At 36.0% G+C, this 23,187-nt stretch overlaps 4 protein-coding genes across 4 annotated transcripts; all 4 read right to left on the bottom strand.

Moving 5' to 3' along the window:
• Positions 1-1,677: 1,677 nt before the first annotated feature.
• On the bottom strand, positions 1,678-4,048 carry LOC103331923 (uncharacterized). The gene is made up of 4 exons (XM_008234595.2): positions 3,579-4,048; positions 2,617-2,775; positions 2,300-2,367; positions 1,678-2,093 (listed from the first exon to the last, which is right to left on the bottom strand). The coding sequence occupies exons 1-4, from the start codon at positions 3,922-3,924 to the stop codon at positions 1,899-1,901; spliced, it is 768 nt and encodes a 255-aa protein (XP_008232817.2). The 5' UTR covers positions 3,925-4,048; the 3' UTR covers positions 1,678-1,898.
• Positions 4,049-5,399: 1,351 nt separating this feature from the next.
• Positions 5,400-8,014, bottom strand: LOC103331887 (uncharacterized). Its single transcript, XM_089053440.1, has 4 exons — positions 7,354-8,014; positions 6,334-6,495; positions 5,987-6,054; positions 5,400-5,876 (listed from the first exon to the last, which is right to left on the bottom strand). The coding sequence occupies exons 1-4, from the start codon at positions 7,706-7,708 to the stop codon at positions 5,718-5,720; spliced, it is 744 nt and encodes a 247-aa protein (XP_088909566.1). The 5' UTR covers positions 7,709-8,014; the 3' UTR covers positions 5,400-5,717.
• Positions 8,015-8,677: 663 nt separating this feature from the next.
• On the bottom strand, positions 8,678-14,026 carry LOC103331888 (DEAD-box ATP-dependent RNA helicase 8). The gene is made up of 10 exons (XM_008234566.2): positions 13,954-14,026; positions 12,562-12,622; positions 12,111-12,345; positions 11,611-11,849; positions 10,850-11,101; positions 10,574-10,754; positions 9,918-10,006; positions 9,739-9,812; positions 9,545-9,658; positions 8,678-9,063 (listed from the first exon to the last, which is right to left on the bottom strand). Exons 3-9 carry the CDS (start codon positions 12,283-12,285, stop codon positions 9,580-9,582), a joined length of 1,089 nt encoding a protein of 362 aa, XP_008232788.2. The 5' UTR covers positions 12,286-12,345; positions 12,562-12,622; positions 13,954-14,026; the 3' UTR covers positions 8,678-9,063; positions 9,545-9,579.
• A 3,134-nt stretch (positions 14,027-17,160) lies between these two features.
• Positions 17,161-22,684, bottom strand: LOC103331889 (acetyl-coenzyme A carboxylase carboxyl transferase subunit alpha, chloroplastic-like). Its single transcript, XM_008234567.2, has 12 exons — positions 22,452-22,684; positions 22,242-22,310; positions 21,219-21,664; positions 20,843-20,917; positions 20,350-20,457; positions 20,118-20,278; positions 19,857-19,971; positions 19,571-19,725; positions 19,327-19,378; positions 19,181-19,249; positions 18,777-18,854; positions 17,161-18,259 (listed from the first exon to the last, which is right to left on the bottom strand). Exons 3-12 carry the CDS (start codon positions 21,597-21,599, stop codon positions 17,240-17,242), a joined length of 2,214 nt encoding a protein of 737 aa, XP_008232789.2. The 5' UTR covers positions 21,600-21,664; positions 22,242-22,310; positions 22,452-22,684; the 3' UTR covers positions 17,161-17,239.
• Positions 22,685-23,187: the final 503 nt, after the last annotated feature.

Below are 23,187 nucleotides of genomic sequence, written 5' to 3' on the forward strand. Positions count from 1 at the left end.
TTTACTTTAACCCAACAACGAGGATATTTTAGTAATTAGCACCAGTCCTACCCCAATTCCATATGCTCAATCCAACTCCTCCTCAATTCAATTCCTCCTAATGTAATTACGAATTAGTAAACATGCCATTATATGTTTTTTTTTTTTTGGGAAAATAGGTTTTACAACTCCTTTCAAAAAGTTGTAAGCCTTCTTCTTTCCTTACCCAAAGAAAAACATTTTTCTCCACAAATCTTATCGTAGGTCGACATTAGTTATTTTCTTAGTACATTAGATTAATGATTACAACTATTATTGTCTTTACCCTAGTTACGTTCTTCAATATTTGTGATTTCAATACAAAATTGGACTAACAAAAGTAATTTATGTATCCGTATATTATATTCATATTTTTCCCTATAAATCGTATTATACACGAATGTATTAAACATATTAATTTGCCGTTTTCGTATTTTATGGCCGAATTTTTCATCATTCTTTTTATAAAAATAGACTGAATCATACACGTGCATATATTTATTTATTTTTTACGTATTTTTCCATTACTGTATATTACCAACTAGGTTTCTGATGCACCATTTTGTCAATAAGACAAGGAAAAAAATGATGAAAAATGGTTGATACTAAATTTTAAAAAACAAATAATAAAAGTGTGATCTCTTATTTAAGTTTGTATGTTAGAAATTCTGATGCTTGACAAGTGGGAAAGTAACAGAGCTCAAGCATTGTGACAAGACTTGGTGAAGAGAGAAGTTTTTCACACGCGGGCGCCCAATCGCAAGGGGTGTCCTCTTTTAACAGTATAGCCGCGCGGCTATACGTTTTAAAAACATAGCAGCTATACTTATTTTGACACGTGGGAGCCTAATAGCAAAGAGGTCCCTATATATATATATATATATATATATAGTATAGCCGGACGGCTATACTCTGTTTTAATTTTTTTTAAAAATAGTATAGCCGCTCGGCTATACCGACTGTAACACGTTAATCGCAAGGCGGTCCTTTTTGAAAACTATGAATAGTAAAGCCGCGCGGACTATACGCTGGTGTTCCTTTTTTGACACGTGGCACCTAATGGCAGGGCGGATCCCTTTTCTTTAATATAATTAGTATAGCCGCGCGGCTATCACCCTTTGGAAAGTATAGCTGCGCGGCTATACCCGATTTTTTTATTTTTTTAAAAAATAGTATAGCCGCTAGACCATTAAAGTATTCTATTTTGGAGTATCGCCATACGGCTATACCTTTAAAGTGTTCTTCTGTCACTTCGTGTGAATTGTCCCCTTTTTCCCCCCAATTTTCCCAAAAAAAACTTACAGAAAAGCAGGTATTAAGAAAAGTTTTCTTCTAGAAGTTATTTAACAAAATCACCACTTTGAAAATTCGGATGCTCCTTATTATAGCGTGCTAACTACAATGAGCTTATAGCTCAAGCACTTAGGAGTACTCGAGGTCCTGTTCAATTTCTCCCTCTCGCAATTGAAAAGACTCAAGAGTGACCCTTCAATACCAAAAACTTTTCTTCGCACTGAAATCATATCAAACTTGCAAAGAAGGTATTGGAATTCTGGGTTGCAGAAATTTATACTTTCACCACCAACAAGATTTCTCCTAGCATTCTTCAATTATGTTTTGGAACTCGCAAGAAGTTTAATAATAAGTAACAGAAAAAACAGACAGATAAACCAAATTCTAACCATTATGTAAAGCTGCATTGTTTACACTCGCATGGATTATTATGAATAGAATCAGACTTTACCAAGTACAACAGACAACTCAAAGTATCTCACACTCGCATCATCAATGTGATCAAACCGCATTATTAAAAGCTGTTTTGAGTAAGAACTCAGTGATGGTAAGACCATTCTCAGGCTTCAGGCTTCAGGCTTCAGGCTTCAGAATATAGGGCCAAAGTAAAACAACACGTTGCCAAGTTTACCAAAAGGGAAATTCAGCGCGGCATATGGACCCCCGGACTGGCCAAGCAACCACACCATCTTCGACAGAATTGAAGCGCTCAACAGTGCCTTAATATTTTCGATACTGAACAGCAAGATCCCCACAGCACCCTCAATAATACATCTTTCGTCCTGATACACAACAAAATAAAACAAGGAAATTGAACTTCTTGTGATATTATTATGTTGTAGTGTATGACAGCAAATCTAGTCCGTGAAAAAGAAAAATATTATTTCATGGCACAGATGAATGGACGTTTTCTGCTATGAATACTGTATTTTGAGCAAATTGGTTGCGAGACCATAACTATGAATAACATGAAATGTTGGGGAAATACCTTCGGGAGAGTAACCGCCTGTTCACCTACTCCAAGAAAAACAACATTCTCTCTTACTTCTGCATAAGCTGCGATGACACGTACCAGTCGAGTGAGCAACATATACAAGATTATTATGAAGAGTTAAGGAATGCCTTAAAATCTTGTGAACCTTATGAGGGTGCCAGCATGCATACATACAGCATAGACAAAGATTATCACAATCTGAGCTCATTAGAGATTATATGCAAAGTCACAGTAACTGTCAAGCACTGAAATGAGAATTCAAAAGGGCATGCCCTGAATTTCAAACAGTAATTCTGTGTTACACATTGTACCTTGAAATCCAATATGGTGCAGATTGATAAGCATAATCCTAAACGTCTCCGCAGGTATCCCGACGACCACTTGATATTCACGAACGAGCCGAGGTATAGCTATCCGACCATAATTGCTTGAAATCACTGCAATTTCACTGGCCCTGATTTGCTTAGTTCCTAGCATTATTGAAATTGTAAACAAAAATAGACGACAAAAATTAGATAACGAGAGAATATTAGAACGCAAAAACGTAGGTAATTCATCAATTTTTTTTAGAGATTTACGACAAAACAATATTAGGAAACACACACCAATGATGCAGACAGATTGGCCAAATTTACAACAATACTAGGAAATACTAATCCTCAAGAAACTTGAAAAAGAAGAATATTGGTAAAGTACCTTGATAGGTTGATTTCCAAATTTCCACATTTCCAAGACAAAATTCCAAGAAACAGAGCCCAAAAATGCAGATACTTCACCAATAACAAACGATGCAGATAATTCCCCAGATAATTCCTCAAGAAACTCATTAACCCAGCACAGATTAATTTTTTAAACCAAATGAAAAACCATAAACTTGAAAATGGACAGAGTCCCAGTAAGAGAACAAATTCCCAAATTTCCAAATTTCTAAATTTCCAATAACCAACTAGAAAGAGAACAAATTCCCAAGAGACGTTTACAATTAAAATCTTGAAATAAAAATTCAGATAATGCGAACCCAGAAACAAGATTAATGACCAAGTTAAAATGAACATAAACTTGAAAAAGAACAGAGCCAAATGACAAACGATGCAGATAATTCATCATATCTATTGCTGTGGCTATTAGAAAGCAAAAGGGCAGATAGTTCATCAAATTTAAACAGATTTTAATCAAAACCCATAAATATTGAAAAAGAAGAATTTTCCAAGGAACAATTAAGACCCAAATCTTGAAATCTTGAAATAAAAAATGAAAGAAATTAAGTACTTACTGACATCGACGAGCTCAAAGTCTATGTGACCAAGGGTGAGATGACCAGAGAGACTGAGAAAATCATAAGCGGTGGCCTTAAGGAGTTGGTCGTGCATATTACGGATGTCCACTTTAAGATAGAGGATCCCTCGGCAGAAAAATGAGTAGAAGTTCAAAGGTTCCATTGGCAGGGTGAAGGAAATGCTTGGGATTCCGGTACTGGGATCTGTTACGGTTATTCCAAATGTGACGCCGGTTGGTGAGATGCAGAGGTCACCATAGCGCGCGCCCTTCTGAGCCTGCATGACGGTTGACACCGCCTGCCTTAGAAGAAAACCAGTTGGGTCCAGGCTAAAGTGATACATGGTGATGAACAGAGTGAAAGAGAGGGAGGGGGAGAGAGAGAGAGAGAGAGTTTGGGTTTCTTTCTGAGTAGCAGAGAGAGAGAGAGAGAGAGAGAGCTAAGGAAATTGAGATTGTGTGACTAAGACTTGGTGAAGAAACAGAGGTTTTTAACTACTTTCTTGGCGGGAAAGTTCTTCTTGGACGGTCTGTTCTGTTTGGGGTTTATAATTTTACACTTCCTCCCTTGTGGTTTTGAAGAATTTCAGATTGTTGCAATTCAAGTTCTTTTATTTGTATTCATACCCCCCTAATTCACGCATTGGGCTGAGATTTCCAACAGTTGTCAAAATCAGATACTTATTATATTTACAATTTCTACCCTGTTATTTCAAGAATCTTATATGCTTCCCTCAAAGTTCTTTTAGTTGCAACGGAAGCCCCATTTATTGATTATACCTCTGGATCCATGGGATAATTAGATATAAACCCAATTCCAGTAGCAATTATTACGCCACTGACTATTATGTCAGATGTATTAATATGAGTAAATATTTTACTTTTTCATTCCCAATCTGCCCCTAAGTATATATATACAAGCAATAATTTAAATTTGAGAGGAGAAGAATTTCTCTCTCACACACACAACTATGTGGTTATGGGGTTCGAATCCGAAATCTCTGGTATGCAAGTCAAGACTTTTTTCACTGGGCCAGACGTTTGCAGTTTGCCTCAAAGTATATAAATGGTTAGAAACGTGATTTTAAGTCAATACTTATGATATTTAATGCTATTGGTTATTATGATTTGAATTTCTTTTCCTAAACGGCAACCTCAAATATAGAATAGTGTGAATTTCCAATCTGCACCTACAAAATACATATTTATTTAAAACATTTAAATAAAATTTGAAAAATAGAATGTGATTCACAAAATTACAGAATATAATTGTCTGATTTATTTGAAGCTGAAAACATAAGATTCATCATCACAACATCCATAGGGAAAAAAGAAGTGTGTGTTAGGGATAATTCAAGGTTTTTGTAGATATTTATGCTTGAAGTCGTTGATCAGTCCATTAAATTCAATCTTTATAGTTGGCCCATTTTTTATAGTCATGCTTAGAGTAAACTTCTTTTGGGATGAGCTCAAAAATTGTGACAGTTAAATTCGTTACAATTTCCATTTTCTGTTGCCTCAAGAATTTCATATTCTTGCCATTGAAGTTTTTTTATTTATTGCAGCAATACCCTCATTTACCCTGACATTTTCTCGCACGGGCTCGAGGTCATGTTCAATTTCTCCCTCTCGCAATTGATAAGGCTCAAGAAACTTGCAAAGAAGTTCTTAAGTCACAATTTCTCCCTCTCGCAATTCAACAATTAGACTCTTGCCACATCTGGCAACAATCATCCTCACAAAGTCACAATCCTTCACCACCACCAACTTTTCTCCTAGCATTATGTTTTGGAACTTGCAAGAAAAAGCAGACAAAAAATTCAACTTCCAAACCAAATTCTAACCATTATGTAAAGCTGCATTGTTTACAAAGGATTATGATGAATAGGATCAGACTTTACCAAGTACAACAGACAAATCAAAGTATCTCACAACTCACATCATCTTTTGTTTGCTCATTTACACTTGTGATCAAATCACATTATTTTGAAAATGGAGAAAAAGAATTTGCATCATTAAAATCTGATTTGAGTAAGAACTCAGAGATGGTAAGACCATTCTCTTCATCTTTTGTGATCAAACCGCATCTTCTGAGCCCGCATTATCTTCACCAAAGTAAAACGTGAGGCTTCCAAGTTTACCAAAAGGGAAATTCAGCATGCAAGATGGACCATTGCACTGGCCATAACCACACCATGTTTGACAGAATTGAAGTATTCAGCAGTGCGTTAGCCTTCTCGGTACTGAACTTCAAGAAAAATCGACCCGCCAAAGGAATCCAAATAACACAATCCTCCTGATACACAACAAAATAAACAAGGAAACTTTGATCATTTATATGATTAGGAAATTGAACTTCTTGTGAAGTGTATGACAGCAAATCTAGTCAGTGAAAAAGAAAAATACCTTCCTGAGAACAATCGCCTTATCTTGTCCATGAAGTACAACTTGCCTACCTATTACGCTTACAGTAACTGCAATGACACGTACCATACCAGTCTAGTGAGCAACATATACAAGATTATATATATGAAGAGTTGGGGAATGCCATAAAATCTTGTGAACCTTGTGAATGTATATCAGCATCCATACATACATCACAAACAAAGATTATCACAATCTGAACTCATTAGAGATTATATGAAAAGTCACAGTAAATGACAAAGGATTGTGAAGCATGACACTGCTGTCAATGAGAAATTCTAAGAAAATTATCAACATGTTCAAACAGTAATTTTTGTTACACATTGTACCTGTCATCCCAAATCGTTCTCGCGAACTGAGGATAAGAACCCTAAACAGCTCCGCAGCTATCCCAATGATCACTGGACGTTCTTTTTGGAGCTGAGGTAAAGTTATCTGACCAGGCCTCCTTGAAAGCAATGGAATTTCAGCAACCTTCATTTCCAGAGTTGCTAGCATTATTGAAAATATAAACAAAAAGAGACAAGAAAAATTAGATAAGGAGAGAATAATAGAACACAAACCAATGATGCAGACAGATTGACAACAATCCTCAGGAAACTGATAAACCAAATGACAAATTTAAAGTTAAACTTGAAAAAGAACATATCTCCAAACCAAATGACAAAAGCTAAAACGACCATAAACTTGATAAAGAACAAACCAAATGACAAATGCAGATACTTCACCAAATTAAAACACATTTTACAACTCCTCAAGAAATACAAAGGAAATACAAATCCTCAAGAAACTGAATCATTTTTTAAACCAAATGAAAACCCATAAACTTGAAAACGAACAGAGTTCCAGGTTTGTGTCAGAATATTGGTAAAGTACTGTGATGGGTAGATTTCCAAATTTCTACATTTCCAATAACCAACTAGAAAGACTCAAATCTTAGAATCTTGAAATTTAAAAAAAAATTCAGATAATGCGTATTGACAAAAATCCTCAGGAAACTGAAAAACCCAAAAACGAGATTAATTGTTGGAACCAAATGACAAACGATGCAGATAATTTCATCAAATCTATTGTTGTGGCTGTTAGAACGCAAAAAGGCAGATAGTTCATCAAATTTATACAGATTTCAAACAAAACCCATAAATTTGAAAAAGAAGAGAGCGCCAAAAACCTTCGAAGTTTATGCCAGAATATTGGTAAAGTAGTGTGATGGGTCGATTTCCAAATTTCCAAGAACCGACTAGAAATATTGAAAAAGTAGTGTGATGGAACAATTAAGACCCAAATCTTGAAATCTTGAAATAAATAAAAAAATTTGAAAGAAACTACGAATATGGGTATGTACTTACAGACACTGAGGAGCTCAAAGTCAATGTTATCGCGGCTGATATCACCAGAGAGACTGAGAAAATCACCACCCTTGGCATCAAAGAGTTCCCTGAACAGCATGTAGTAGTCCAAGCCAAGGCGGACGTTCTCATTGCAGCTAAAAGTGTAGAAGTTGGAAGGTGTCAACTGCAGGGCTAAGACGACGTTTGGGATTTCAGGCGTGCGTCCTTCCTCAGGGTCACCTACGGCTCCTACCAATGTGACGTCGTTTGCTGTGACGCAGAGCTCGACATAGTGGTCGGGGCCCAGCAGCATGAAGCATGAAAGCGCGTGCCTTAGATAGGAAGCACATGGGTCAAGGGTAAACTGAAACATGGTGATGAACACAGAGAGAGTTTCTGTTTCTTGAGGGAAAAGTAACACAGAGAGAGAGGGAGAGGAAGAGAGCTAAGGAAATTGAGATTCTTTTGGGATGAGAGCTCAAGGCATTGTGACTAGGCTTGGTGAAGAGGAAGAGGCTTTTAACTAATTTCTTGGCGGAAAGTTTTTCTTGGGCGGTTAAATCCGTTACAAGTTAGCTGACTGGTTTGGTATTTCATTTTCTCTTCTGTAATCTGTTTGGGGTTTATGATTTTACACTTCCTTCCCAGTGGCTTTGAAGAATTTCAGATTATTGCTCTTAAATTATTTTATTTGTATTTCATACCCACCTCACTAATGCACTGATCTGAGATTTCGAGCGGTTGTTGAAATCAGATCAATCACAAATCCTTGGATGCTCCTTATCTTTATATTTACACTTTCTACCCTTATATTTCAAGAATTTTAGATGCTTCCCCTTAAAGTTCTTTTAGTTGCAATGTGAGATTTGGTCAATCTTGGTCAAGCTCGCTGTACCTTTTCACTACAAACCCTTGCTACTTGATCTTAAAGATGAGCAGAGACTAACCCATGGTCCCCAAAGATTATTTGATCCATGGACCTTAAGGCCCAACCATGGTCCCTCCTTTATCACTTTTCGCAGAATGTGTTTTTTCGGTCGGAACTTTTCGCAGAACGTGTTTTTATTGGTCTGAACTTTTCACGGAATTTTGTTGGCTGTATAACTTGCATAGTTAAAAACGGCAAGTATTTTAGCGAACCCTAAACATTCACAGTTACGTACTCTTCCAGTCCTACCCTTTTATCAGAGAACTGAAACTCCACTGATACCATCCATCCATCCATGGATTCTCACATTACTACTAGTCAATCACCCGGCCACATATAACAATGGCTCCAATGCAAAATCAGGAACTTTCAATAAGGCAAATCAAAGATATAGAAGGAGCGAGCAGAGGGGGGTGACAATTCAACCAAAGTCGGATAATACATTAACTATTTGGGAGCATGGAACAAGCTGGTCAAGGCTAAAAAGGAAAAACATAAACAAAAAAAAGAAAGCAGAGTTTTATTTCCCCTGCTTGCACAAGCTATCCTTCAGAAGTTCAACGGCAGCTAAACCCCAAAAACAGCAAGTATTACAAACCAGTTTGTTAATAAAAACAAAGGCAGTTCTGCACTGGACCCAGCATCTATCTGGTACCTATAGGCCAACCTAAGAACTCCCCCAAGGTCCAGTTAAAAGTTTCAGGACTACGAAAACAGAAGCATTTCAAGGGACGATGCATCAGAAAGTATTTCCTCCCATCAGAGCTATAGCTTCTTGTATGGAGAAGGGTCCATCATCCCTAAAAGCAGAAAGGAAAACACACATTATCCATTGCATAAATCCACCCAAAACTTTAAACAGTCAATTCAGACAGATATATTACTTGGTAACTCGGAACTCCAAACTGTTTTAAAGCATATTATTCAAATTTAGTAGAACCTTTTGAATCTTAATAAATTCATATTTCATGCTTCCCCTTTTTTGAAAAAATACATGGCAGCTTTAGTAGAGCATAAATTGATCAAGTTCCATTAAGAATTCCCAATTGATACTCTGAGAAGTTGATAGACGGGAATGTCAACATGAACTAGGTCCACGATTCGCCCCCACCCACTTCCCCTATTTTCCACACAACATATAACAATACATTGCATATACCATAGGAGAGTATGAAAATGCACGTGCTAACATGAAAAAAACAGAATTAGAGATAGAAGACAGGCATGCTTAAATGCACTGTTAAAAAACTAGCTCTTAAGCACCATGTACCCAAACCTTACCATCATTGATGACACAGCAAAGTTTCAACCACCAATCACCGGCAATAAATTGCCTGATCGATATGGGGAGGAATTTGCTTTATCTCAGTCCCAAGTTCTTGCTCAATTCTATACCTGCAGGAACAGAATATATTATAAATAACGAGCCCCCATTATATTGCAGAAAATTGGATTTGGAAGAGAACAGTACATACAAGTTGAAGCGGTCTTCATAGGTGATCAAATTCACAGCTAAACCAAGGTGTCCAAACCTTCCAGATCGACCAACCTGCATGTAAGATAAATACATAAAACAGCACAGAGATAACTTCAACATGTAAATACTGCATCAGCTTTCTACTATTTATTTCTGCAAAGACTGTTTCTTACGCACCCTGTGAAGATATGTCTCTGAGTTCTTTGGAAAATCAAAGTTAATGACAACATTGACTGCTTGAATATCTATTCCTCTTGTAAATAGATCTGCAGTTATGCCCCCAAAAAAGAGGAAAAAGTTAGAGAAAATCTCAAGAATCTATTTTTTTTCATTACACACATCAGGAATCTGTCCATACTACGTACAACTTAAAATGAAATCTGTCCATACTACATACAACTTAAAATGAAATGAACTACTCAGAAACACACAATTGAACTGAGCATGACATATTAAGATCAAGCAAACCACATACAACACGAGTAATAAAAGAGTTTATCACATGCACTATTTTTTTCCTCCACCATTATAGCAAAGAGTTAAAACTTCAAAACCAACATGAGCTCATGATCTAAGAGAAGTAATTGCACTGTCATCATATAACCAAAATAATCAGCCATATGCTAAGAAACGCAGAATTCTAGTAAGACCAGATATATGTTTTAAAGTATCCACCTAAAAAAATATACATTTATTTAAAAACTTAAAATAAAAATTTGAAATCACTGGAATGTACAGGTGATGGTGCTGAAAGAAACTTATGGTTCACAAAATGGGAGGGAAGGAGGGAGATAGAGAAAGAAAGAGAACAAATCACCCAAAAAAAAACGTACCAGTACAAACAAGATTTCTGCATGCACCATTACGGAAGTCATGAAATACTCTGTTACGATGGTCTTGCAGCATCTTTGCATGGATATAAAAACAAGAATAGCCAAGTTCTGTAATTTTCTTGGCCAACAACTCTACCCGATTCACAGAATTACAGAATATGATTGACTGATTTATTTGAAGCTGAAAAACAGATCCATCATCACATCCATGAACACCGCAAGAAGTCAAAAAAATAATAATAAATCAATACACAAAAACTACAGTTCACATCAAACCTTAGAGAAAAGAGTGTTTAGGCAGTGGACTTTCTGTCTCTCCTCGACAAAGGCGTAAAATTGTGTAATACCCTTTAGAGTAAGCTCATCCATAAGGTTGATAACATAAGGTTTTTGCAGATATCTATCCTTGAAGTCCTTGACAGTAACAGGAAATGTAGCTGAAAACATCAAAATTTGTCGATGTGAAGGTAAGAAGCGGATCAGCTGCTCTACTGAAGGTTGAAACTCCGGGGACAAAAGCTTATCGGCCTGTCAGACATTGACAAAAACATCATTAGATCGTTGCAGCTCATGATGCTAAAACCAACCAACTGTTTTCACCTCCTCCACAGCATACACAGATACACATGTGACGTGCACACAGACTTGAATGAAGATGGGGGAATCTGATCTTGGTATCTCCCTTCTACAGGAGACATGGAAATACCGATTGGGATATGACCTGGCCACCACACTTTAAGACACTTCTAATAAGGCAATTTTAACTAGTAAACCAAAAATTCGAGGATATAGATACCAGCTAACATAAGAATGAAACAGGTTGCAAATGCGGATCAGGGCTTGATTAATTGGAAATTCAACTTACTATTTAACCAACTAATTGCAAGAACATCTACTATAAAAATAGTTCTTAAAAGTGGAAACCTAAGACCAATGCAAACAAAAAGAGATATAAGGATGACAACATGTAGCCAACAACTGTTGGACAAAATTCTTTCAATACGTAAATTTAATGGAAGTTGGGGATAAGTATTTACCTCATCCATAACAAGCATAGAACAATCTTTCAAGATGCAAACACCTTTCTTTGCAAGATCTAAAATTCTTCCAGGAGTTCCGACAAGCAAGTGAACTGGTTGATATAAACGCATGATATCATCCTTTAAGCTGGTACCTCCGGTTGTAACCATAACTTGAATTTGCAAATGCTTCCCTAGCTCCTTACAGACTTGTGATGTTTGAAGAGCCAACTCGCGAGTTGGAACAAGAATAACAACTGCAGAAGAAAACACATATCAACACAAAAAGGACAATAATGCAACTACATAGAAATATAATCCTACATCTGCCTCCTATATATAGAACAGATTGGGAGCGTTTTTTTATACCAGAACTCTGTGTGTGTCAAGAACTTAAGTAGTAAAGATTTCTATAGCCATTCGAGCAGCATAAAAAACTAGAGTGCCACAATAGCCATTATCTTTTGATGGGACCTAATGATGTGCCGGAAGATGCAACTCAATGGTAGAGAACAAACCTTGTATTACATTGTTATCTTGATCAATTTTCTCCAAAGCAGGGATGCAAAATGCAGCTGTTTTCCCCGTTCCATTTTTAGCTCTAGCAAGAATATCACTACCAGTTAAAGCAATTGGGATACTTTCTTCCTGAATAGGGGATGGTCTTTCAAATCCCTTCTCATAAATTCCCATCAGCAGCTCACGTTTCAGAAAATAGTCCTCAAACTCGTTTCCTTTAGTTGCAGTTACATCCTGAAGGAAATCATTTGTAACCAGATTTGGAAATCACCAGTCATTATTATTTTTAACTATTAATCATTCATTGTGTTTATAGATGTGAAAACAACTTGATCTTAATAAACTACATAAAGTTGAATGATGCACCCTTCAAAATCTATACAGAAGCATCACATTAACAATATTGGTACCCATGATAAAGAATTATATAACAAATAATACATAACGAACCTCTGTTCTGAAGCGAGTATCAGGTGCTGGAATATTTAACCTCGCCTTCCAATCATGCGAACTGAAAAAGATAAGTAAAACAAAACAAGATAACATGTAAAGCATGAATCATAATACGTTGGAAAAAAGAGGGGGGAAAAATTAAATAAATAAAAGAGACAAGCATTAATAGGATGGACTGTTAACAAAATATGTTACCAAAAAAGCTTCCCCGACAGGTATAAATACCAACAGCCAAACATCTAACTTGATATTTACAACCTCCCTTATAATTTATAAAATCAAGGGCTACATGGAAACTACTCCAATATCAAAAATTACTAGAAATTTATTCGGACAATATGACTTCTCAGTCCTCCTAAATAAATGCAACGTAGAATCAGCCTTCAATTATACTGAATTAACAAACCCTAGTTTAAAAAAATTTAAATCACACTATCAACTACAATGATTTAAAAAACAGCACGAATCTTGGTCGAAGAAACCCATCTGAAGAACTAATTTCAATTAAAAAATGACTGTCATACTAGTTTTGGCCGTTATTTTTTTTAAGCATAGTTTTAGTGGTTTTACCCAAATAAGAAATTCCCCCTTACTGTAATCACGTCTTTCCATCTTTAGCCTATATAGATCAACACATCCTGCGAGCTATAAATAGTTGAATACTTATTACTATAACCACAATTTTTGTCAATAGAACCAGAAAAATGCTTGTGGGTCTTCAACCCAACTAAAATCCCCATGGGCACGTGTCGAGGCTCCAATCTGAACGAACAGGACAACCAATGGAAGGTGGCCCCGCAGGAGTGTACGCATCCGTGGGGAATTGAACACGAGGCACATGCTTCCTGAAGCACTTATCATGACCCGTCCTACCACTAGACTAACCTCACGGTCTTATGTGGCCCTCATTAATATTTGAAACTTTATACATTGAAACGCCAAAAGACAAGCACAAAAGAGATTTTTTTTCCAAGGTTCTTGAAATACAAGTGGAATCCAAACAGGAATCAGATAAGTTCCTCCACGCGTTGAAATATCCATGAGAGGTCAAAAGCTTATCAATTAGTGACACCTCATTAACACTAGATGAGAAAGCAATTTACCTACATTTCCAAAATCAGAAAGTTTCCTCATACTCCTAAATGTCTTATGCTACACATGTCCGCATATCACACTGCTAAACACCTTATTCAACATGGAACTTCAAAAGTCCTAATTCTTCTGCACAATATCCTGATTCCCCTAAAATTATCATTACATCCAAGTCTTCAACCAAACCCATTTCATCAAATGGCACAATAACACAAACAGATTCATAAGCAGCCCATTTTTCCCACCGCGATGAAAAACCAACCATAAAACATACATTATATGAAAGCAAACACACACCTCGGGTCGACAGCTTCCGACTGCACTGTCTTCTCGACCTCATCAACGGCCGAATCAGCACTGGTACTCCACCCAACTGACCTCTCCTGAGCCACTGTTGTTGTTGCTGCTGCTGCTGTTGATGCTGCTGTTGCTGAAAGTACTGCTGATGATGATGGTTCGGCAAAAGGTTCCTCTGTACATACTGTTGCTGATGCGGTGGTCGAGACTGAAATGCAGGGTTTGCATTCATGCCACCACCTCTCCCAGCTCCGATCCCCGGAGGGTACCTCCCTCTGTTACTGTTCATCACCACGATTCAAACCCTAAAACCCTACAAAAATTCGAAAATCTAAAACAAATGAACAATTAAAGGAACGGAACTAGGGTTTCTCTGGGCCGCTAGATCGTAACCGTAAATCGGCGAAACCAAGCGCGAATTTAAAAGGTTTTCTGCACTTGATAATGAAATGAGAGGAAAATTGCTAAAAACGAAGATAATAAATGAAATCAAAGCTAGGGTTTTGGTAAATTGTGAGAAAATCGAGGTGTTTCTGTACGGATCTTGAGCGTAAATGAGTGTCTGAGCGAGAGAAAATTTGAAGGGCTTGTTATTTTATCTCCAGAGAAAGAGAGAGAGTATTGAGAGCTAATTGTTGGATTGGGAATCCATGGTCGTCTTGTGAAACCTCCAGAGAAGAGAGAGATGACGAAACTGCTTGCTCTAACCGTCCTATTTGGCTAAAGCTAGGGCGTCATATATGTTTATGTTTATTTGCCCAATGGCCCCCACATTTTTCTTATATTGCATCAGACCGGACTTTTTTTACTTATTTTTAAGTAACATGAATTATCTGGAAGGCTTGTTTTTGTTTGTTTCTTTCAATCTTATCCGTTTCTTGGAAAGTGTTATGAATTCACCACTCTTTTACTCACGCATTTTTAACCAAGTAAAGAATTCAAAATCATATTTTTTCTTCACTAATATTCCATTTTCGTAGAGTTTCACCATTCTCATTCATCATTATATGCATTCTCATTCTCTTAAAAAATATATAATGAATTAATATTTTCTCTTACAAAAAATATATTTGTAATCCGGTTAAGGAATTGGAGGAGTAGGGTTTATACAAATATTCATTGGATGCCTGAGATTTCGAACATCTACCCACATAAGTGGAGGTGGAAGAGCTCAAACAGCTAAGTTATACCCTACTGACTTCTTCATATAACTCTTATCTTGCTTCTTCATAAGTATTTTTAAGAAATAACGTGTAAAATTTGAAGCTGATGAGAAATAATTTTAAAGTGTGCATAGCACTTTCATTTTTATTTTTTATTAAGAGGAATAATAATTTAGTAGTAGGTTTTGCATCTAGCCGCGGTGGCAACAATACTGCTCATTGGGCACCTAGCCACGACGGCTGCAATGCGTTTAGAGGAAGTTTTTGATATTTCTGGATCGCTTGAGTAGTAAGATCTATTTACTTTTTACAATGAGTGGAAAACATTAAATAACGAGTTTAATAGGATGTGGATGATAATAGTCACACATTTCTCCACCCATCCTTAAGTATAGAGAGATAGCTTCTTCTTCTTTTTTTTTTTTTTTTTGGGGAGTTCTAGAAAGTTTATGAGAAGATTAGCTACTTTCACCATCAGTGTCAGGGCAAACCTATAACCTCGAGCTGAAAGGACTTACACATAGCATCTAACTGCCAACTGCCACTGATGTAAATTTATGTAGGAAATTACAAATCGTGCACTAATGAGAACTGAACCTAAATATTAAATCTCATTAAGTTTGTTTGTGTAATCAAAGGATCGGGTCGGATTGATCTTACATATTAAAATAGTTTAGAGATCAGTATTAAAATAGTCAAATGGTACTTTAAATATCTGTGAATATGAAAATCTGCAAAAAAAAAAAATTTGTTGAAAATCGGTACATTAAAAATGTGATGTGCATGTGTTGTTGCTACACTAAAGGGCAAGCCCCAAAATAAAACAAGTTACATTTTTTTAGAACTTCAACCCAAAAGGAAAAGTTGAATGATAAAGAAATTAAATGATTACTCATGCTGTGTCATATTTCCACTATGAGTGTTTTTTTTTTTACTTCTAAAAAAAATATGGAAATATGTTCAGCAATATCAATCCCCTTTCTTCTTTTTATGATATGTGGGGGGAGATTGGACAATAATAGTTTAGGACACTAGCATAAGTTTTGCTTTCTCCTCGTCATAAGGGGAAATTTAATCATTTGTGTATCTGCAATCATGCAAGATGCAACAAACATAAACAATATGCAAAAGTCATTAGTTTAGGCTAATTGGAAGGAATTATGAGAAAGTGAGATTTCCAAAAGTGACATGTTGGGTTAATTTAAGGGAGTTTCACTAAAACACCCAAAATGGGGGCTGAAATTATAAAAAAACCCAACACGCAAAACACTTTATAAACACACCCAAAATCCATCATTACACACACTCAAAACCCATTTATAAACACACCAAAAAAAATATACAATTGTTGATTTTGAGTATGTTTCTATATTTAAATAGTGTTTGAGTTTTTTTATAAATACATGTCTAGGATTGGGTTTATTTATCAATACACCATTATTGTTATGCTTTATTGTGGTTAGTAGCAGTTTAGGGGTTCATCTATCTATATATATAAAGCAAAAGGCAAAGAATGACGAAACATTCAAAATACCAGTAAATGTCATTGCTTAATTCAATCATTAAGAATTGAAATTATTAATTAAATGAGAATAATATAGTAAATTCACATTTTTTCATATTAAAAAAATTTAAATTAAAAAAAAATCAGATAATAGGTCATACTTTTAAGGAATATAACTACCCATATTATCTTTTCTTAATTCTAAAAATAAAATTTAAAAAAAAAAAAAAAAAGAAAAAAGAAAAAGGAAAATCAATTGGCACATGCGAGTAGGAAATTATTTAAAAGAAAAGATTTAATTTTGACAACAAAGTTAAAATAAATTAGAAATATTAAGTAAAAATTAAATACTTGAAATCCCCAGATGCAAAATCACTCCTCCAAAAATGGATTGTTTGCCAAATTGCTACTGTTCAAGAAATTCATATGTAATATATGTGCTTCTTTGGGCATTTGTGTGTGCGTGTGTATATATATATTTATTATTATTTTTGGTTGATAGGTGTTTTTTTAATATCACAAAATTTGACAAGAGTTCAATTTTCTTTTGACCAAAATCTTAATATCATAAATCGAAGATCATGAAAATGTATTACAAATTTACAAAGCCCCCCCTCTCTCACTGAAATTTGCCATTTTCAGCACTAATCTCACCTTCTGCAACAGTTTCCTCAGGAAGGTCCAACTCCACTGTCAAACTCTTAACCTTTTCTTTTAGTGTCTCTACATCCAAAGTGGCAAGAATCTCCTCCTTTATCTTTGCTTCTGCTTTTTCTATGTCTTCTGAACTTGAGCCTTTTGCTATACCAGCCTTCAACTCCTCTATTCTTCCACTAATACCAGCTTCATTTATTACTCTCTCAATTTCCTCATAAATCTCTGTGTTCACCTTTTCTATTTTCTCCTTCAACTCTGGAGGTGCAGTGACCACATTTTTCTTGGTCACCCCAACAACCTCCAAGTTAGCTGACTTTAGGACCTCCACAAGCTCTTTCTTAACTGCCTCTACTTCTTCCATCAACTCCTTATCCACTGGTTCCCCTTTGGATATCTTTTCTTCAGCATTCTTCAAAAGTTCCATCTTCTCTTTGAGCTCAGCTGGAACTTTCTGATTAATCTCAGCTTTCAGTTTCTGTTTTCTTTCCTCTTTCTCGATAAGCATGCTAACCAAGTTTAGCTTTTCAAGCTTCTGCTTTAAGCCAAGGTACGCCCCTGGCTGCGATAGATTATGGTTAAACTCCTGCATTATTTTATCAACTTTCTCCTTCAAATTACGATTAAGGGGCTGACTTGATGTGTCTTTTGAGGCTTTTGATAATTCCAACTTCACTGATTCAAGTTTCTCTTGCAATCCCATTGAGATAAATGCATTGGTCATCTCCTTGTCTACATCTTTCTTGAGCTTCTCAATTGCTTGAGTTGTAATCGGATCAGATGGTCCCTTTGCTTCCAGGATCTTCTTTTTCAAATTCTCAATCTCCAACTCTATGTCAGCAGCCTTTGGCATGTTAACTTCAGATGGTTTCATGTTGCGTTTCCGTTTAAGTTCCACTGGAATGCCCTCTTGAAAACCTCCAATTGACCGGAATTTAAGCCTCCGATGCTGAAGCAATTCTTCGGTGTTCATGTTTTCCAATTCCTAGGTACATTTAGTATAGATGTAAGGGATAAATGAAGGGAAACCACCTATGATTTGAGGACACAAATAGTGTGGTGTCTGACAAAGACATGGGATGTGCAAGTGCAACACATGATACAAGGACATATCATGTCTATTTTGTGTGTAATCTATACTTGAGTATATATCTCATTTGTGAAATAACCATATTTATAAATAAAAAACAATTATGCAAACAGCAACCATGTCTAATTTTATTCAAATATTGCTCAACAACTTGATGATTTTGCACTATTTCGAAGAAAATCAAAGTCTAATTCTAAGCATAAGTACTGACATGTCTGGACTGAAAAGTCTAAATCACGTCTCATTATGGACATCAGAAAATTATTTAAGAAAGAAGTTTGTTGGGGAATCCGAAAAAGCGAACAGAAAGGATAGTCAAAAAGCCAAACTAATTAATACAAAACTATTTAGAGGGAGGTTTTTTCTTTTCATTTTCTGCTCTCTCTACGAGAAGATTGTGAATCTAATTTACCTTTATTGCCTGTGTAATTGTGATCTTAATTTGTTGGGAAGTCCATGCAGGATCAACATGTGCGCCACCAAGAGGCTCCTGTAAACAACAGCCACAGCATGAATAATAACACAATAAAACCCCATATACTGGTTTGTTAGTTTTTCTTCAATCAGTATTGACATATTACAACTAAACAAGGTCCCAGAATCCCAACTTCGAGATCTCATAATTAAGGTAAGCATTTGTTTCCAACTGCATAACTTTCCTACGAAATCTGAACTTGCAGATGCATTGAAATTTGAACTGATAAAAGTTAGTGGTACATTTCTTTTCAAGTACCATTGTGGTTATAAAAATATATTTTCACATAATATTGTCATATTATTAAGAAGACGCATGAATCAGAAGGGAAAAGCACTTACAGGAATGACCCCATCAGCGATCTTCAGTCGGTAATGCTCTTGAGCTGTTATCCTTAGTTTTTCAGCTGCCTATACAATTTTGGAACTACATTATGATTTAAAAATGGCCTACATCCCAAACAGACTCATCCATCAATTTATAATACCTTAGGAGCTGCTTGGGAAGATTTCCACAATATTGCAGCACATGCTTCAGGACTGCTCCAACAAACAAAGGCACAAGAAATATATTACAGAAATCATGGCATGAAGTCTCTAAAGGGAAGAAGATCAAAACTCAAAGCACTTTGATGAATTAAACGGGCTCCATTCTAATGTTCGGTAAATTTGTACTTTTAAAATAATAATATTGGTGAAGTGGACACAGCGAAGGAAAAGAAATGCCATCACCTTGCAACATAGAAAGCAGAGTTCTCCAGCATAAACAGTTTATTGGAACAAGCAATGGCTAGAGCTCCACCTGAACCGCCTTCTCCGGTTACAACTGTTACAACAGGCACTTTCAGACCAAACATAGTCCTCAAATTATGTGCTATTGCTTCCCCCTGCATAAAGCAAAAGTGAAAAAGCTTATTCTATGGTAACATGTGAACAAAGTAAATAAATGATCCTTGAAAAAGAACAGGTGAATTAATGATGGGAAATTTCAAATGAAGTAGAAAAGTTGCAGACTCACTTGACCAAGTTCCTCAGATTTTAGATCAGCAAAGGCCCCAGGAGTGTCAACAAATGTAATAATGGGAAATCCATGATGATCGGCATATTTCATCATTCGCAGAGCCTTCCGATAGCTGTTTGCAAAGTAACTCTAAGTGAACAGGGTTACATTGCATGTTTTTGTAAACAACCAAACATTGGGTGCACAATATATTCTAAATGCTTTGACTGTTATGCACCTTCTTGCTATTAACCTGATCAAAGTATCCTTGAAACGTACCCATGTGGAGTTGGCATTGCAAAGTTGCGAGCAATGTTTTCCTTCGTGTTCCTACCTTTCTGATGACCTATGAACATGTAGGACTTTTCATCCATGCTCCCAATACCAGTCACAATAGCTGGATCATCATAGCCAGCACGGTCTCCATGGAGTTCCACCCACTATAACATTTTTTTTATTATCATATAGTCATACAAATAGAAGTCATAATATGATGTAGTTCACCAACTACCTTCTCTGTAATATTCAAAATATGATCAAGAACTGTTGGTCTGTTGGGATGTCGAGCGATAGATAGCCGTTGGATTGGTGTCAAATGCTTGTATAAATCTTTCAGGGCCTAAACTTAAAGCAGAGAAGAAGTTGAATCACATTATTAAAATAATATCAATAAATTCAATGAATTATTGAAATAGTTAAATTAGTCAAAATCTTCTCAGCAAAGCCAAATACTAGATCAAACACTCATGCCGAATTTGAAATCATTTCAAACAACTTAAGAAAGAAGTAAAACTTTAATTACTCATATACAGCTCATGCAATTTCACCCAGAACTATTGCTTTTAAACTAGACTGCAGCATTAGGGTTAATTCAATAAGCAAATATTTTGCCCACAAATAAACCTTCTTTTTAACCAACATAAAATGATCGCATACTCATGTGAAGTGACTCTATAAAAGCAACTTTGACATAAAATAGGAATTGCCAGACTTGTATATTCTACCTGTTGATACTTGTTCTCCAATGCAGCAATTTGATCACTGAAATCCAGACCAGTTTCATCAGCCATTCTACGTATCTGCAAGAGAAGGATTGACTAAGTTCCAAATATTTGAAAAGGAGCTTATGGTAGAATGCTCGTGCCTTGTAAATGCCTCATATCTGCTTCTCTCTAAAATGCATCCTAAGGTAATTTTATGAACTTTGCCTCAGAGAATGCCTTCATTTCTATGTTGGAATATTAGGATTTATTCATGATGTTTGACAACTCCATCGCCTTTCTTGAATACTCAGCATCAAATTCTCAGCAAACTTATTGAAAACCAACATCTAGGAAAAGCAACACAAGTTAAAAATCTGCTATGATGAAAGAAACAGACCTCAGTAATCTTTTTCTCAAGATCAACAAGTGGTTTCTCAAATGGTAGGGTAACTTGCTTTGGCTTCTCAGTCAGAGGCTTGAAATGAGACAGGTAACTCAAGTGACCACTGCTGATGTTTGGATCAATATCATGAGGCCATGGGTAATCATACTGCTTCCCCTTTTTAATTTTCGCAGTAACACGAAACTTGTTCCTGTTTCTAATCCTATGTCCTTCCAAATCCTTGGACCAGATTCCATCTCCCCTTCTAAATGAAATTCTAAGTAAGTCACTAGCAAAAAGGTCCTTTCCTGAAAATCGATGGAGTAATTCTGATCCATGATCTTCACCTCCGTTTCTTCTTCCACAATTTCCAGAAATTAATGATAGGGTGGTCATCTCAATAAACAAGTCACTACCTTCTAAATCAATACATCACCAGCAAATTTTTCACATCCTGCACTCTGCATTTAGAACCCCAATGAAACACTCAGAAAGGGCAAGTTTCTGTTGAAATTAAAATTGAACAAACTAGCACATCAAAAAATTTTGATATCCATTCACCTCCTTCTGATTTATTACTACTAATAAGGGCAACCGGCTCTATCATTACAAGTTATTAGCTAAACGAATGGGAACCATCGACAGTCACAAACTAAGCACATAAAAGTTGAAGACAACTAAGAAATATTTTAGAGCACTTTTAAAGTATTGCTCAGTTGATTCATAATCAAGAATGCCCTTCAGAAATTTAAGTAAGAGGGGACCTTGAAACGTCACCAGAGCCAAATATTCCTTAATGAAAGAGCTACAACCAGATACAATTGGCAAAGCAGGTAGTTTTTAAATTTTAATACAGCAATCAGATACAGCCAAGTTTAAAAAGCAATAAACAATCACCATTCATCACCCAGTTTTTCTAGATAAAGGGCTTTCAAAGTTTCAAACTTTGGATATAAAAGTGATTAATTAAAACCTCATCACATCACCAATAAAAAAAAAACCACATCGACATTAAAGAATTCAAGTTCATGATCTTACCTCAATATCCAATACTACTTAACTCCCATGCATGATAAACTTCTGCTTCAAAAGCTTGAGCATTTTGACCTGAAACACAATTGCCAGACTCTCATAATCAGGATTCAAACAAAGAAAGCAAAATGATACAACCAAAACCATCCAATTTGCTTCCTTTTTGTTTTTGCTCAGTTTTCTCAGAGACCAAACAACGAATAAGCGTATGGGTACCTCAGAAACAGAGCTTATGGCCTTCCAAAGTGGGCAACAAGAACTGAAATGGTTTTGACTCTTGAGGACCAGCAGTTGAGATAAAGTTTTGCAGCAAACAGTTTTCAGAAAACCAAAAACTAGAGAAAAAAATTAGCCAAATTGCAATGTTACTGTGTTTTTCTGTTTCCAGTTTTTGGTTGGTTTGCAAATCCCAGTAAACTGGGAGAGTGGCATTAAAATGAACAGAGCGCAGGTCCGGATGGAGGTGTAAGAAAGTAATTGGAAGGTGAAAAGCACGTGCTTTGAAGGTGGATTGGATAGGGTGCGTTGTGCTACGTGGAGAAGATAGACACATCGTCTCAGCTCAAATGAGGATAACTCCCACCTATAGCAAGGACCCACCAAAGTCATACGTTCGTTCCTTCTTTAGTACTTTTTTCTTTTTCTTTTTTAATCAATGGAGAGCAAAATCTATCTTATAGTAACTTCTTGTTTTTTGTCTCACCAAAAACACGAGTTTTAAATTCAGATTCTAATTTCTGAAATGATGATTATGCACTTCAAATGGTTAAAGTCCATAAATGAAATTGGAAAGAATTACTTACTCATAAAAAATAAAAATAAAAACAGAAAACCCTTGTCATTGGTCTAGCTCTAATATAATTTCAAAATTGTACCATTGGTAAAGTGTTTAAGAAACTTAAGAGGATTAGTGCTTAAAACATCTTAGATCTCTTTACCCATCACTGATTGA

The sequence above is a fragment of the Prunus mume genome, linkage group LG5 (assembly GCF_029339155.1).
Source record: "Prunus mume cultivar Tortuosa linkage group LG5, ASM2933915v1, whole genome shotgun sequence".
In the NCBI taxonomy this organism is placed as follows: domain Eukaryota; kingdom Viridiplantae; phylum Streptophyta; class Magnoliopsida; order Rosales; family Rosaceae; genus Prunus; species Prunus mume.

Excerpts from the sequence above, each read along its gene's own strand:
- LOC103331889 (XM_008234567.2), bottom strand. The coding sequence starts at position 21,599 with ATGACCACCCTATCATTAATTTCTGGAAATTGTGGAAGAAGAAACGGA. Across the intron at positions 19,250-19,326 it reads CTTCCCAAGCAGCTCCTAAG|GCAGCTGAAAAACTAAGGAT; the intron begins GTATTATAAATT and ends AAAATTGTATAG. Across the intron at positions 18,260-18,776 it reads CAATTACACAGGCAATAAAG|GAATTGGAAAACATGAACAC; the intron begins GTAAATTAGATT and ends AAATGTACCTAG.
- LOC103331887 (XM_089053440.1), bottom strand. The coding sequence starts at position 7,708 with ATGTTTCAGTTTACCCTTGACCCATGTGCTTCCTATCTAAGGCACGCG. Across the intron at positions 6,055-6,333 it reads AGAACGATTTGGGATGACAG|TTACTGTAAGCGTAATAGGT; the intron begins GTACAATGTGTA and ends GTGTCATTGCAG. Across the intron at positions 5,877-5,986 it reads AGGCGATTGTTCTCAGGAAG|GAGGATTGTGTTATTTGGAT; the intron begins GTATTTTTCTTT and ends GTTGTGTATCAG.
- LOC103331923 (XM_008234595.2), bottom strand. The coding sequence starts at position 3,924 with ATGTATCACTTTAGCCTGGACCCAACTGGTTTTCTTCTAAGGCAGGCG. Across the intron at positions 2,776-3,578 it reads CTTTGAGCTCGTCGATGTCA|GAACTAAGCAAATCAGGGCC; the intron begins GTAAGTACTTAA and ends CAATAATGCTAG. Across the intron at positions 2,368-2,616 it reads GCACCATATTGGATTTCAAG|CTTATGCAGAAGTAAGAGAG; the intron begins GTACAATGTGTA and ends GTGTCATCGCAG.
- LOC103331888 (XM_008234566.2), bottom strand. The coding sequence starts at position 12,285 with ATGGGAATTTATGAGAAGGGATTTGAAAGACCATCCCCTATTCAGGAA. Across the intron at positions 9,813-9,917 it reads CAGAGACATATCTTCACAGG|GTTGGTCGATCTGGAAGGTT; the intron begins GTGCGTAAGAAA and ends TCTTACATGCAG. Across the intron at positions 9,659-9,738 it reads TATGAAGACCGCTTCAACTT|GTATAGAATTGAGCAAGAAC; the intron begins GTATGTACTGTT and ends CTGTTCCTGCAG.